At 36.4% G+C, this 16,095-nt stretch overlaps 1 protein-coding gene across 1 annotated transcript in view; it reads right to left on the reverse strand.

The window, feature by feature from the left end:
* The window catches only part of SEMA3E (semaphorin 3E), a 124,990-nt gene extending 109,392 nt beyond the window's left edge, over positions 1 to 15,598 (reverse strand). Inside the window, exon 1 of the mRNA XM_066318759.1 lies at positions 15,413 to 15,598. Coding sequence (XP_066174856.1) covers positions 15,413 to 15,527 — 115 coding nt within the window. The 5' untranslated portion in view covers positions 15,528 to 15,598. The remainder of the gene's footprint in view (positions 1 to 15,412) is intronic.
* Positions 15,599 to 16,095: the final 497 nt, after the last annotated feature.

Raw genomic sequence — 16,095 nt, forward strand, 5'->3', positions numbered from 1 at the left:
AACTCCAATGTTTTTTTAGATGTGATTGCTCTGGTTTATAATTTTTTTAGGTGGATGGAGAAGAAACATGATGGAATTATTTTCTCTTTTTCCTTTCATTCTGCTCCACTGGAATATATTCAGAGGGTGCTCACAGAATATTCCTTTTCTCTTATAGGTCCAGCAATAGTCCTAAGAGCTAAAATGGACTGAAGAATCATAAATAACCAAAAACTGAGTACGAATGCATTAAAATCCAGAAGAATTATTTATTCTTACTATTTTTTTGAATTAAAATGGAATATTTTACATGAATTTGTTTAGTAACCATCAGAGCCTCAAATCAACTTAAGTTCCCAAACAATACAAATTCACCAGCATGTTTCTAACATCTCCTTGATAATTGATTAACTATGAACAGAAAGAAAAAAGTAACATTTGAAGGTATCACACTTCATGCTCCTTCACTAGAGTGTTAATGCGGGCTTTTCCTAGGTTCCCATTCACACAGGAAACCTTGAGCTAAATTTAGGAGAACTGCAAACAAAGTGAAAAGCCCAGTTTGGGCTGGGGTGTGTGAATTAGTTCTGTCCTGATTTTGCAGTGTGGATGCAGTGAAAACAAAACTAATTCAGTTTCCAAACCCACAAGTTGCCTGAAAATTTGGAAATGATCACAAGAGACTCAGCCAGCTGAAGCACTAAAACGTCAGAGGATATGTTCACAGAAGTCCCAAACACATGTTCTGAGGATATGCTGAACTTGAGCTTCCTCGTGTGATATATAGCTCAAATCTTGTTCAAGATTGTCCTTAACACATACAATAATTAAAACAAATTGGATATGTATTTAAGTAGGAAGTTCTTGTCCTTTCTCTTCCCCTTTTTCTATAGAATAATTTTCTAGAAGTATTTGATCAACATCTGAGAGATAAACTAAACTTAGGATTACATAGAATACAATGCATTATTCATTAGTGAACAAAACTAAGCATTATTGTGGAGACTAAAATTGAAAGACAACACTCATTTTCTTTTTCAAAGCATTGCTACTGTTTCTGACAATTGAGATAGGACAAGCCTCATTTTAACATTCCTAAACTATCTGTAAAATTGAAGTCAATTAACAGTATCTAGATAAACATTACAAAAGAACAAATGGCAGCAGCTTAAGGAAAAATTTGGTTTCATCAGCACACTAGAATTTTTGGAATGCATTTACAGCACAATCAATAAAAGGAAAAAGGTAAATTTATCTAACTTAGTATCTCAAAGCACTTCAAATAAAATGCTAACTTAAAAATTTTAGAGATTACAGGTAAAAAAAAACCTGCTTGTGAGCAAAGCTTATAGCAATTTATTACTAAATTATCAGTCTGAGCTGAGAATGACACCATTTAAGATAATACAAAGTAAACAGAGAATGTTCTTTTGCTATTTCTCCTAAAGTAGAATGTGCTCAGATACCTCTGGATTGCATTTTTGAGCTTGCCTGTCTACCCACTTTTCTACTGGCAGCCTGATCCGTTTTTTCTCAGATTTTTCATGTTAACAAGTCTTTTGGCAAAAGATTGCCAATATAATATTTGATATCTATATGTTAAATTAATATCAATAATAACATTGATATAATTGATTTGATTTGATTTAGGGTAGATGAAGCCCTGTCTCACTACCTCAGCTCTATGGTCTTCTCTAAAACATCCAGTGCAAATGTTTATCTAGTGAGGACTCTTTTATCTTCCAGTCATCTAGAACTTATGTGGTCTTTTTTTCCAGATGTTCTTTTCCTTTAGCATGTATTGATCTGGGACACTTCCATCATTCCTTGGCTTCTTGCTTTAAAATCCATGCACCAGAAATCTCCACATGTATGTACACTGCCATGACTACCCTGGGAATAAAACGTGTGAAAATCCTAGGAGAAAGAGCTAAGATAATACTTCTAACCCATCTGAAAGCAAGGAGCAGCAGAGAAAATAGCTTCCAAGTACTCATTTATTGCACAGTCTTCAATTACTGTTAAAGGCCAAAAAATTTCAAACCAGGTTTTATTCATTTTAAATCTCTTACTAACACAAATTTAGTGTATTTAATTCATTAAATAGGAATTATATAAATATTGATTGGATACCATGTAGATTTCACATGAAGAGCTACCTGCAACAAAGGAGACTGAAATTTCCATAAGAACTATTGGAAAAGATAATTATGTTGCTACTGAAATGACAATAGTTATCTGACTTCTCTACAGAATTATCAGTTTGGAAGGACCAAAAGAGATGATTTATTCCAGTAAAAATTATTTGATGGATGATGCAAACAAGTCTAATTTCCTTAGAAAATCAGGTGTTCTGGAGCACTCTGTTAATTGGTGACACAATCCATGTTCCCTATGACACATGAGGTCCCACTGACCAATTTTAAATTTTGTGGGAAAAGAGTAAGGAGTAGGGGCAGTCTGAAAAACTGTTAATGAAGTTTTGAAATGAAGTTTTGCCAAGTTTCCTGAAAGCCAGCAGCTAAGAAATAGAAATACTCCATTAGTCCCTTAAAAAATAAGGAGAACAAAATCATTAGACAAGGAATACAATTAACAGGCAAATTAACTGTCAGTTATCACATGCAAACCAACTGGTCACCAAGCTCATGCAGAAACAATAATACCTCTGCTGTTGTTGGCCCACCTAGAGAGCCAAATAAATATTTAATGAAAAAGAAAGAGTTGAAGAAATACCGTTGAAGGTTACATGAGAGTAATATAGTTGCTCTAAGGGAGACCTTCGTTCCCAGGTCTTATACTGGGAAACTTATATCTGCAGCAGGAAAACATGAGGGAGGAGGAAAAGTGAGTATGAATTTGGAAGAATTAAGTGATTTAATAAAATGTGAATATATTTAAAAGAAACTAGTAATAAGGAAAATAATATCTCAGACTACTTCAGTAGAGGAAAGAACAGAAAAAAATTTAAGGACATGAGAGTATATAATACATCCTTCATTTTCTATCTTCTTTAATGATAGGCTGCTAATGAGGCATCTCTTTGTTCATATGCCTTATTGCCAGTGTCACACTATTCAAAGATATTTCAGTCTCATGAGGTAAAACAATAGGTAGTTGGAAGGAAGTTTTATTCTCCATGTAGGTTGTATAATTCTACTGGGAAGCAAATTATGAGATTTAGCAAGACTTAAATACTAGAAAGCATCCCAGAAGCTTGCTGAAAATTTTCTGTAAATTTTCAAATGAATCCAGATTTCTCAAATCTAGTTATTAGAACATTATTGCTGATCCAATAAACCCAACAACAACAACAACAAAAAACCTCTCAGTGAAATGAAAGGCCTTGACTTGCCAAAAAATAAACAGTTTAATTATAAAAATATTTGGTTTAGTGACAAGTTTCATGGGTACTATGACTCCTATAAGCATTATATCAGATTTCTGGGTTTCACCATTCAAGATAGATACCAGCCATCAGTTTTGAGGTCTCCTACATCTCCTACATCTCCTACATTTTCCTACAGTTGTGAGGTCTTTTTAAGGATTAGAAATCAGTATATGTTAATGTTAGGAACTGATGGGTTAAAAGCAAGTCTGGTCCAATGAACAGCATTAACATCAGGAAGGCTTTAAAATCTAGCTATGGAACCTGCTCTCAGGATCTACCTCCACACTCTAGTGCCCTCAAATGCATTTTTAAAAGTCTGTAAACAATCCTGTGGAGAGTAAGTAGTATCAGCATTGTTACAATTCCTGTGAAACCAAGGGCAGGAGTCCAAGATGCCAACAGAAACACATTCTCTCCCTGTGCTACTGTAATATCTTTGCAACCATAATTATCCTGCTCAGGTGGACGCTGTAATAGCTAACCTCTGCCATCAAAATTAAAATATCTGGCAAGAGCAGGCCTTACCAGAAGGCCTTACTGAAGGACCCAACTCTTAAAAAGCAAAACCTCAGAAACAAAACTCACAGAAATCAACTCCTGTAGAAACTTCCCATGACGTTGTGAGCAGCTGAATGCAGAGGCCAAACCACCCCAAAGAGGCTGAAGCAGGTCCTGCACATAATGTATGACTAATTCAGAAAAACTCTGGAGCCCCTTTTCATCACAGGTTAGAAACCTACTTTCTGCATGCTAATTTATAGTATAGACCATTTAAAATCTAAAACATGCTAAGACATGACAAGTTTAACTCCCAGATATTCCCCAACACTCCCAGGCACTTGTATCAAATATCAGGACACGTCAATATTTCTGTTACCTTTCAACAGTCCCAAGGTAAAGCATTTATATGCTGCTATCAAATTCACAGCACGCTTCAGGAACTGTTTCACAAGAATGTATAAACACTAGTTATTCTTTTCGAATCTCCATGCTACAAGTTTTTTGTTTTGTTTTACTCTGAAATTAGAAGTACAAGGAGTTTTCAACAGCCCAGATATCTAATTTTACAGCTCAAGGATTTTAGTGTTACTACACATTAAAGCAGTAAATGTGAGACTACAAAAAAAAAAATCATTAATCTGATATTATGAAGTAATTTGTTACATTTCCTAAGAAAGTCAGGGGTTGTTCCATGTCAAAAAAATTACTGAGACCACATATAGCACTTGTAAAATCTATTTCACAATTCTAAATTATACATACCCGCTCATATTACAATACTATGTAAAAGCCTCAAAGAAGCATCTTCTGGAAATTTCATTTTCCTTATGATGAAGGAGGACAGTAAGTTGCAATTCTCAAGATTTTCCATAAGTATTTAACCATAGAATAAAATAGAAAGTGAAATTATAAATCAAAATTTTCAAACTTTCAAGTAGCTTTGTAATGCCTGGGGTATGTGCAAAATAGAACAACTTTTGTCATGACTAATTTTAATCAATCACACTACTGGGATGGCCTCAAAAAATCTACACCACAGATTTTGATTTTGCAAACAAACCCTGATTTAACGTTTAATCAAAGAAGCAATTTGTATGATTAAAAGTACATACATAACATCAAATACTTATAGAACCAGAGTTCTAGGATACAGTCTTTAAGGCCATTTTGTGTACAGTAACTTACAGCTCATATCTAACCTTTCAGAGTTTTTTACTGCTTCTTTGCTAAGGAGTAGCTGAGCTATGGCAGACAGCTGTGAGTGGCTCACCTATTTCAACACAAAAGTACATCAATTTAGTTTAAACGGTTCTGAAAGCTGCTTAACCTAAGCATGTCATGCTTGATCTAAATCAGTATATTGTGCATGGAAGCAGGTGCAGAGCACATCAGTCATTGCTGTGGTCCAGAGACAATTGTGTCCAACAGCTCTGGGAGCAACTTACACTGCTCAGGTCACTCCTCAAACCACTGCACCTCCATCCTCCTCTCCCAGACCATCATTAAATCAAAGACACACTACTTAGGAATAATATCTTCACTTGTACTTTATCAAGGCAATAGTGCTGCAGCCTGTAAACTCTGCAGTAAGTCGTTGTTTGGAAAAGGGCTTTATCCTTGCATGTGTAACATGCTAGATCTGTCATCAGACATTCTTCCCAAAGCCATCCTACTTCTATTGAAATGTAAGGACTCGGGCTTAAGATGACCCCTAGTCTCCCTCTAAACTCAAGAGAGACAGAAATACACCTCCAGGTGGAATTCAATGACCAAATGGATTACCTCTTTCAGAGAGTGAGCTCAGGAGAAAGGAATATTCTGTCAGCTTTGTAGTCACAGAAGTTTATGGGAGGTTTGCTTTTGTAATTAGTGAAACAAGGCCTCTGTTCTATTTTTTTTTATTAATTATTCTGATTTTGTAATAAAGCTTTCATATATTTAGCAGCAGAATTTAAGGACAGTATACTGCATTCAGAACAATTAGAGAACACTCTTTATTGTAACTGACTTCTAAATGTGAAGGATTTTATTTACAAGAATTCAATTCTTCTAGAAATCAAATAACCCACTTCAGAGCTTGAGTGTTAAAGCACAGAACGTGCAGTCACTCAACAAGGAATACTATGGAATCAGTAAAGTACTTGGGACTATTTACAGCCTGGTTATGAGCTGTAATAAGTGCTGAACCTGCTGAATACTTTAACACCTTCTCAGTAGTGTGTTTAGAAATGACTGCAATCCCAGATGCTTGTGTAACCTGAAAATATGCAGGAGGACATGGCCATGCCTAAGATAAGCAGAGAAGAGAGAAGAATGACTTACTGCATGTAAACACAGGCACGTAAAGACAAGACATTTTTTTCAGCAACAACATTAATAAGAACAAGATCTCCAAGACAGCTTATGTCTTTCTGGGCTCCCAGACAGCACATATTTTCAAGCTTTGCATCATACCATTCTCAATCAACTAAGATGAAATATTTAATATATAAAGGAATGGGTTTATTTTCCTTTACTTTTGGCTTTTACCACACACCCACAGGAGAGCACTTAGCCTAATCATAAATAAAGAGTTGCAGGAGCTCATGGAATTGAGCAACACTCGCTAACCTTTAGCTTTCTGGTTGAAAAATGACCTTCGGAGATGACCCCACTGAATAGTGCTATCTGGAGTAGTTCCCTCACATCAAGAAACCTATTATTTTGCTATTATTAAGTTTTAGTAACACTGTTGGGAGAAACCATCTGTTAAAAGAGAAACAAGGTACTAACCCTTAGGTATGTGGGGACTGTTGTTTTCTGAAATCAATTTAAGGCACTTTTCATTCATTTTGTACAATTGCCTTTCACCAGTGTCAGGAAGATCAGAATAAGAAAAGGCCGACATCCTTGTGATGTTTATTGCACATCGACAAATAAAAGATATATTTACAGCTGCATTCACCACTTTACTAGGCCTATTAAACAAATGTGTTGTAAGAAAAAGCTTATAAAGCAAACTAAGCAACAGTAAAACCCCCATTATTTGGCTCCCCACAGAAGCTTCAATTGCTTCACAGTATGAAGTCAGGAATCCTTTAGATGAAAATAAACACAGAAGTAGAGAACAGATACATTAAAGACGTGAAGAGGAGTTAAATCTTCTTTCACTGAATGCCTATCTTCCAAGCACTGGTTCCTTGGTTTAGAGAATTACTTTTGGAAAAAAATAAAAAGACCCATCATCATGCTAGAGGGGTCTAGCAGGGATTGACAATTTCTTATGTTTGTATGTAAATATATTTTTGGGGATTTTTAGGTGTTTAAAAAAAATAGGAATAGAAGGTAAAGTGCAAATGGTAAACAAGCAAATATCCTAAAACTTGAAATTCTTTATTATTGATGAAGTAAAAATGCTAGCAACCTGATTTCACAAGGATCATAAACACCGTTCCTTCATATCTGTTCCTGCCAAATCACAGTCTGAAGAGTACTGTATATTGCCTGTCATCAAAATTTTATAAATAATGAACACCTTTTGCTCAGGCCAAAGAGACATGAGAAATTGTCAATGATATTTTTATCTTTCTCCCATTTTTGGCTACTAGACATTTTTTGGTTGAGTTTGTGGGTTTTTTATTTTTCATTAATAAATTTTTCAGCTTTTAATTTTTTTCTTTTTTTTTTTAATATTAACTATTTATAAAGATCTTTTGAACTATATTGCAATAGATCCCCCAAAGCAGACAAATCTCATCTTTCTCATGTAATCTTCCTTGACTAGAAAGTTTCCTTCACAATTAGGAATTTCTGATATGAAAACACAACCAAGAATGGTAATAAAATTTTTGAATGTTACATGTCTGTGTCAAACTAGTTTTTGCCATTTGACCATTAAGAAGGTTTTTTCTGAGTTGACTTTGTAATGTGCAGAAGTTTACAAAACCAGGTTTTAATCCATTCCTTGATACTGGAGGTTTGAATGCCAGGAGCCAATCAGTAACAGGCAGGTGAGTTACAGAAAGTGCTCTGGCACTTCTCCATGGAAAAGCAAAGACAACATGAAGGAGAATTGCTGCTTCCTGGGACACAATTGATCCTGTTCTTGTGGAGTTTACAAGGGAAAAGATTGGCACTTCCACAGGGCAAATGAAGTTTCAGTCTGAAACACAACACTGCATTCAGGAACAAATCTTAGATCATCACACGTAACTGGAAGACTCTTGTTGACTTTTAATAAGAGCTGAGCAGATTCTGATTGACAGAAGAGGCAATAAAGCACACCAAGAAGTCTAGCGAGACAAGGTAGGGAGACATGACATAAACAACTGCCAATTCTCTGCTTTCACCTGAGACTAATAAAAAGTAATTTAAAGATGAGATTCAACTTTTATTTCATCAAAAATTATTTTGCAGCTACATGAGTGATTCAAGTTTCGCAGCTATTGGCTGCACACACAGGCTGGGTGTCATGCCAGGGCCAAGATGTTTGGCAGGCATCCCTTTGACAACTTTGTGGTTGCAGACCTCCTGCACATACTTGCACAGAAACTGTAAAAGGAACCTTTGACATGCCATTACATTCTGGAAGTCCTCCAAATTTACCTCTTATTTGGTAAAATAAGAATGAGTAGACTAGAAGAGGAGCAAAGATTTGTCACAAGATTATGCATTCACCAAGAGCAGTGCAACTAAACAATGTATTTGGATGCTAGATTGTGATGTGCTGCAATTTACAAATCCTTTGCAGAGGTCCAGCATTAAAATGCCACAAAGAACCCCTGAGACAAACCAGAGAAACCACTCCTTGTGTTTGTAATCTTGTGTCTAAATTTTTTTTTTTAAAACCCAAACAAATTTTGCCTTAAAATACTTCTCCTTGGGTGAATTTTATAGGTATGAAAATCATCACAGGGTTTTAAAAAACTGAATACATAATGGTACATTCCTGCTTTACATTGTTATGAAGGGGGAAAAAAAAAGTCTTTAGACTGCTATAAAATGGTTTGCCAAAGGTTTGCAGCATGAGTGAAAGCATATCAATTTAGAGCTCAAACTAAGAGGAAAATGCTTAGAGGAGAAGCACATTGAAGTCAGCTTTCAATTGAAGATGTTAACCAGGAGAAATCTCTCTTCCAAAATATGGATTTGTAGCCTTTAGGGGGATCAGAAGAACCAAGATCAAGGGAAACATTAAATTTGTCAATGTGAGATAAACACATTGGTTTTAAAACTCTGCTCTGAGAGAATCATGATGGTTTCCTTTGTTTTAATGCATGCAGTAGATTCAATTCCTCAAACTGAATCTTGGTCATGACAATTTAAATTTTTCACCAATTTAAATATGGAATTTATTTTCTAAACTTCTCAAATATTGTTTCTTCAAAATTATTTAAGTCCTTTCTTAACATGAGTTTGAAATTATCACTAAAGTATACTATATATATTTTATAATGTTTTTCAACATGTTTTTTCACGTTTAATTCCAAATCTTTAACTGATTTAAATAAATGCCAAATGTTAACTATCCAACACAAAACATTTTAAATAGTATACTCAAGAGGGCTTTTTTCCCTGTGAAACAAAGATTGTTATCTCTATCCCTGCAGGCTATGAAATTCTTCAAGAAATTATGATTTTTGTAATTAACACTGTCTACATCCTATAGCATCAATCATATTTACCCAGCTACATGAAGAAAACTGGGGCAGCAGTTTTACTAATACATAATATTTCCATTGCACACTTTTAGTGTATTTATTGATCAGAAGTTTCTCAAAAGGCATGACATAGATGTTCACCATCCTGTAAATCATATAAACAGCATTAATCCCGCCTCCATTTAAGTAAGATATAATGTCTGCTTTCAGTGAAATAATGACGAGTACGATATCTGATGAAGAGTTTAAAATAGCAGATGGTGTTATCACTCTGAAAGCAGGGAGTTAGCTACAGAGAAGCAGCAACATGCAGGATATTCTGGTCTTGCACCTTCAGATAGTACTTAGCTCTTCAAAGCAGGAACAGGGAAGTGATGGATGTTAGGCTGCAAACCGTCTGCTCCTTGCATCCCTGGCAGTGGCACTTATCACTTCAGAGCTCTGCTACAGCAACACTTACAGCAGCCTTTGTCAACAAAATGCAGTTATGAAAGGAACTAGCAGGAGTTCTCTGCCAAAAAATTCCGGTCTCGATGAGCAAGTCACTCTAGGACTACTTGTAAGCACTCCTGAACTTCCTAGCAAGCAGCACCCTTTGTGATATGGGTAGATAATAAATCTAAATCTTGTCCTAAATGCTGGTAGACAATCAGTTGACTATCCAATGGGAAGTGGAAAAGTTGTCTGCCTCATAAGTGGCCTAGAGATGCTTTTGCATCCTTGCCTAAGATATTTCTAAGCAGATATTGAGTTCCATGTGGCCTCAAGAACGATAAAACATTACTCATCATGTGTTTTTTCCACTCATAATTCTGGTTATCAGCCTTTATGCCCAAGCACATTTAGATGTGGAGCCATGATAAAGGTCATAAGTTTCTAAACCTGTGGAATTTTATTGCTCTATAATTGAGTGTAAGAAATACAAAAACTTCAATCTGTTGTATATACACACACATATTTTACAGATACATATATATATATGTATATATGTGTATGTGTGTCTATACATATACAATATCCTCTATTTTTTGTACATAGACTTCTCTGGACTATATAGAAGCAAAGTCAGTTCCTTATCCAGGTACAAAGTCAAGGTGATTTATATCTAGCATGAATTAACCTCTATTGGATTTGAATTTGTTTTGGTAGGAAAACTGCTCTTTCCTATTTAGTCAAAACGAGTGAAAGCTGCTAAAAATAGAAAGCATTTTCATGTATGAAATTGAATCAGTCATGATTCAGTTCTGGGTTATGTGGCTATTCCTTAATTAGCCATGATTTATGTGGCCAGGTGATTACTAATTGAAAATACTACAGTTTCATTAAACATATTTGCCTACTTTAGAATTCGGTCTAAATATTCCTTACATTTTTGTTACTCAATGTGGTTGTTAGCCTCTAAGTAAATTTTACTGCCCTCTAGCTAGAGAACATAGTAAGATATCATAAATAAGCATGGTGAAGCTCTTATTCTTAATTACAATAAATTCTAAATTGCAAATATCAGGAAAGTTAAAGTAGGTGTGCTGAAACTGTGCTTCCTGCAAACGGCAATGGAATATTTTTTTTCTGCTCTAAGAGACCTTTGCAGCCCTCCAAGATGATTAGTCAGCTCTAAAAAACCCATATTCTTCTACATTAAATGTTTTATATTACACATTTTACATATTAACATCTGCCTATGGACATGTAGAGTATCAGTTTTTGTCTGCAACATTTCATCTCTCCCTTCCTTAGCAGCATGTTAGTATTTGAAATATTTGTGCTTGGAGAATACATTTTTAACCCAGATGATTTCCTTCTAAGTTCAGTCTGCTCCTTCTGCCTGCTGCAGCTTGACTCTACTGCAGAAAATTGCAAGCAGTTCCAACAACAGGTAAAAAAGACATATTTCAATGGGTAAGGCAGGAACAACTGCTTCTTAACCACATTTTTTTCAGACAAAAGCAGTGTCCAGTGCATAGATACACAACCTGAGGTCAGGTAATGCCAAAATCCCTCAAGTCACTCAAGAGAATGTAGTGGGTAAACCAGAAAGCAGATCCCTCAGGATGTGCAAATTGCTGCACATAACTGCACCAGACTCTACTGCAGCAACAGAATTGTACAGCCCACTCTAAAGGCTCAACATCTCATTTTCATACTGTATTACCTTTGTTCTTTGCCATATTTATGAACTAGGAAAAAAAATCCCAAACCAATTAGAAATACGAAGAAAACCATGCATAATGCTTGAATTATACAATTACATCCTTCATGGGCCTTTCAGACCCACATGCTTCCAGTGTACCTCTGTGAGGCTTATAAAAATATATCCCTCCCGTCCTCTGGAAACTCAATCCATTTCAATCTGCAATGTAAATAGTTTCTTTTTAACATGCAGTGTGTGCTGATTTCACCTTAATTATATATTTCCCATTGCGAGAACTCAAACTGTGGGATACTGGGAAGGAATTTCACCAGCAGCCTATAAAGAATAGGGCTGAAGCTTGCCTTCTATTAACACCTCATTAGCCAGAGTCTGTACTGTACATAAAATGAGCTAATGATTTTTAAATGAAGTTGTCAACCTATAACTTAATAATAACAGCAATCTATTTCTCTGTAATATTAACAAGCTATAACACATTTTTATCTCTAAAAGTCAACATGAAGCTATTGGAGTACATAGATCTTGGTTGGTCATCTTCAATCACTGACCTTTACTGCAATCATAACACGAATACCACAAGCAGTACTAATTACAGTATAAACTTTTTAATGGACACAAGATGATAGTTTGAGGAAAACACCTTTAAGTTCTGCGTATAAACCTATCTCAACTTCCTAAAAAATGAAGTTAGGACCATAAAATGACTGCTAGGTAGTAATAGGATCAATTCTCATCTGATAAAGAAATGGCAAAATTCACATTTGAGTTTACTGTGAATAAAGACCATCACCTACCTTAGCCAAAATCAGCATTACAGTTTGCATTGACTTGACAGGTTTAACAGTAGTTCATGAATGAAGGACTTTCATTAACTCCCACTGAAGCAGAGTAAATGGCCATGGAGTCAAACAGGGTTTGCACAATATATCCCTTAATTCGCAAGGGGATTGTGGTATTCCTATCCATCAGGCGACCCCTCTGCAAGGGTTAGGACCTGATCTTGTTGCTGTGGGTTTGGAGACGTGTGCACTGCAGGTGAAGGTCTGGTTTGCTGTGAGAGCAAAACGTTCCCATTCACTGTCAGACCACTAAAAACCAAAGGATCCTCTTTCTAATTTGAGATAGCATTCTCTTGACTCTAAGGAAACAAGATTTTAAAATGGACTGGTTTTAAATATCCTTCCATAACAAAAAACAAACAAAAAAACAAAAACCAAACAAAACCAAAAAAAGCTGATTCCCATAACTTCATCACACTCATCACAGAGGCTTTTAATTTTCCAGTCAGCAATAGCCTATCTTGCAAGGGCCTTAATCCCAGTTAGCCACCAACATCTGCAGTTCCCAAGGGAGGCAGTTAGCAAGCCTGCTGACTTCCATGATGCAGGGTCTTTGTAGGGAAATTTTTGTCTGAGGCTGCAGCTACTCCATACTGAAAATTTACACACAGAGGCTTCATCCTCTGTACCACAGGATAGGCTGAAGCACCTTCAGAGGGTGTGTGACCACCTCTTTGCAACTCCCTGGTACCCACAGCAGCCTTTCTCTGGAGCAATTGCAATTAAGATGAGGGTCCCTCCTGCTGTTCCTGTTTGATTAGTGAGGACAGCAGTGACATTTGCTCATTGTCCTCATGCTTGGTCGCTACATTCTTTTGGCTGGGAGGGCTGCAGTGGCTGTTCCCAGGGTGGCAAGGCAGGTATGGCATTCCCAGCCCTTGGCTGGGGATATGTGGTCAGGCACTCCCTGACTGCAACACTGCTTGTAAAAGCAGCCACATTTCCCAAGTGTGAAAAATGTGATAGGGTATTGTACAAGGTGAAATATAAGATGGTGATGTGTGTGACCATGGTAGGGAATTTATGAGGACAGATCTTTCTGTGTCATTGGATCTGAGGGAACTGCCATAAGGCAGGTAAGGTTTGGCCTTCTGTGAGAAATGGATGTTTTCAGATCTCTTTGAAGATATTAGAGTTATGATGTGTTATGGGCAAATCACTGGCTCACTGCTGAAAAGAGAAGTAGTGTGTAGTGAAATGTGCACTAGTTCCAACCACTGGAAAGCAATTACTACTACAAGTGAGCAGAGAAGCAGTTAATAGTCACACCACCATAGGGGGGGCTTGCCAAAACTGACAGCTAAGCCAAAGTCTTGAACCAACATAACACTAGGTTCTATTTGTCTCATTTACTGTGCTTTTCTCATCTCCCTTATTCCATCAGAAGCAAGCAAATATCAATAATAATTATAGCCCTAGCAGTTATATCTAGAAATAAATCAATAGCAAAATGCACATTTTCAGCAGTAAGAGATGTGAAAGGATTATACAATTTGGCACTCATTCCTACTGTACTCTGGTACATAGGTTAAAAGAAAAGTGGTTTATATGTTAAAAGGGGTCATAGAATTTATTTCATTCAGAGCAATTAATTGTTTACTTACAAGACAGCTTTCCATGAAAAAATACTTCTTTCTCTAAAACATTTCACTGCCCTATAAAAGCAAACCTTGTTTCTTATAGCTTCCTAGCAAGACTTTCAGACCAATTATCCTATTCAGCTTCTCCCTTCCCTATAATTGGTAATTTAGCTTGCTATATAAAACACAATTAAACCTTGTTTAGAGTAAAGCTGTATACACATGGAGCTCTAGATGCTGCTAATTCTTAAATTTTAGCCATTCTTAAAATAGGTATTCTAATGTACTTCACATTAGTGAAGATGCAGCTTAGTTATCACTTGCATAACCATTGAAATGTTCTTCAGTAAATTAGAATTTGCTCATTGCCAACTATGTCAGCAAAAAGGCATTTTCTTTTCATCTGTGCTAAAAGGTAATATCCAAACATTATTAATTGGACCATCATCAGTTTATCCTGCACAATTACTTTTTTTCTCCTATTGCAGTGATCATCTGTCATATCTGTCTAAGTATATAATCTACAAATGTATGTCCTGCTGCAGAGAACTGAAATGCTGTGTCTATGCACAGGTATTATTATTATATATACAGAATTAAACCCAAATCACAGGGAAGAGTTTAATTCACATGCAATCCAGAACAGAACAGTGACACTGAAGGAGCTAAGGAAGAATGGTTCAACCTTCAGGCAACTGAGACTTAAATAATTTTAAGCAAAAATAAAAGTTATAAGTATTCTACATAAATATGTCAGAAAAAAATAACATTTTTCCTTTGGGTAACTCAGTAAAACAGCAAGCAGACTTACATTGGCAGGTACTCATTTTAATTATAGTGTGATGACACTTGCTAGTTTAGAAAATGAATCATATGGTTGCACAGGAATTCAGTCCTTTTGCCTTAACTATATTTGTAGACAGAATTCTAAAAGTGAAACAGACATTTAATTGTTCAAGGGTTACATGATGCACGTTTATTCAGCAATAATTTCAAGTTATCTTCTCCATTTCTTTCCCTCTTATTAAGAGACCTGACAGCCTCCTTACAGCATGGAGAGTAAGAGGGAATGACATGCAAATCTAACACACTTTCAGGTAGAAGCATATTTCACTGGTCTAAAACCATCACTGCAAGTACCTTAAGTCTTCCAGAATTCAGTAAACTTACTCTAGGATGCAGGTTAGTACAAGCAAACAATCCACAAGCTTTCTGAACAGGAACACTTTACTGTATCAAAGGACCATAATTTAATCCCGATGCAATACATTCAGAGAAGTCAATGAACTTGCACAGTAAAAAGCCTTTAAAAAGCTGACACACTGACCTACCTTTATGTGACAGACGTAACCTCGGTTGCCTCGTATCTGCTGTGTGACATCCAGCCGGTAACTCTAGTAACAAGCCGTATAGTGCCAGGATTAGAAGGTCCTGAGCAGATGCCATTCTGCCCGAGATCAATTTCTTGTTCTCTTCACTGAACTGCTGCTGTTTGTTTGTTGTTTTGGTGGGGTGTTTTTTTTAAGGCTCCAACTTCCACGTCTACTTTGCCAGCGCAGTTAGGTCTCTCTCTATGGTCAGTTTGTGGGGTGTCTCTGTGGGAAATTCAGCGTTCATCAGAGCAGCACACAGCCCCAGCTAGCCATTTGTCAAGCTGCGAGAGTGTCATGTAAAAATATTCCCTCCCTAGGACAATTGTTTATAAAGTGCGAGGACATTCCAAGGCGTTACTCTGCAGTGTTGTGTCTTGAGCTGTCTTTAGTTACTCTGCCAGTGGATTCAGGAAGAAGCTGTGTTTTCAGTCCCTCCTGCAAGGCAATTCATTCAGAGAAGGAGGGAGGAAAAAAATAAAAAAAAAAAAAAACCACCACGGGAAAAAAGGAGAAAGCACCCTCCTCCTTGGTGCTCCTCAGAACTCAGCCCCTTGCTCTGACTTGCCAAACAGCTAGTTTTAATTCACCTTTCACCTTTGCTAATTAAAAACAAGAAGTGCCATTCCCTCCTGGAGTTGCAG

The sequence above is a fragment of the Sylvia atricapilla genome, chromosome 5 (assembly GCF_009819655.1).
Source record: "Sylvia atricapilla isolate bSylAtr1 chromosome 5, bSylAtr1.pri, whole genome shotgun sequence".
In the NCBI taxonomy this organism is placed as follows: domain Eukaryota; kingdom Metazoa; phylum Chordata; class Aves; order Passeriformes; family Sylviidae; genus Sylvia; species Sylvia atricapilla.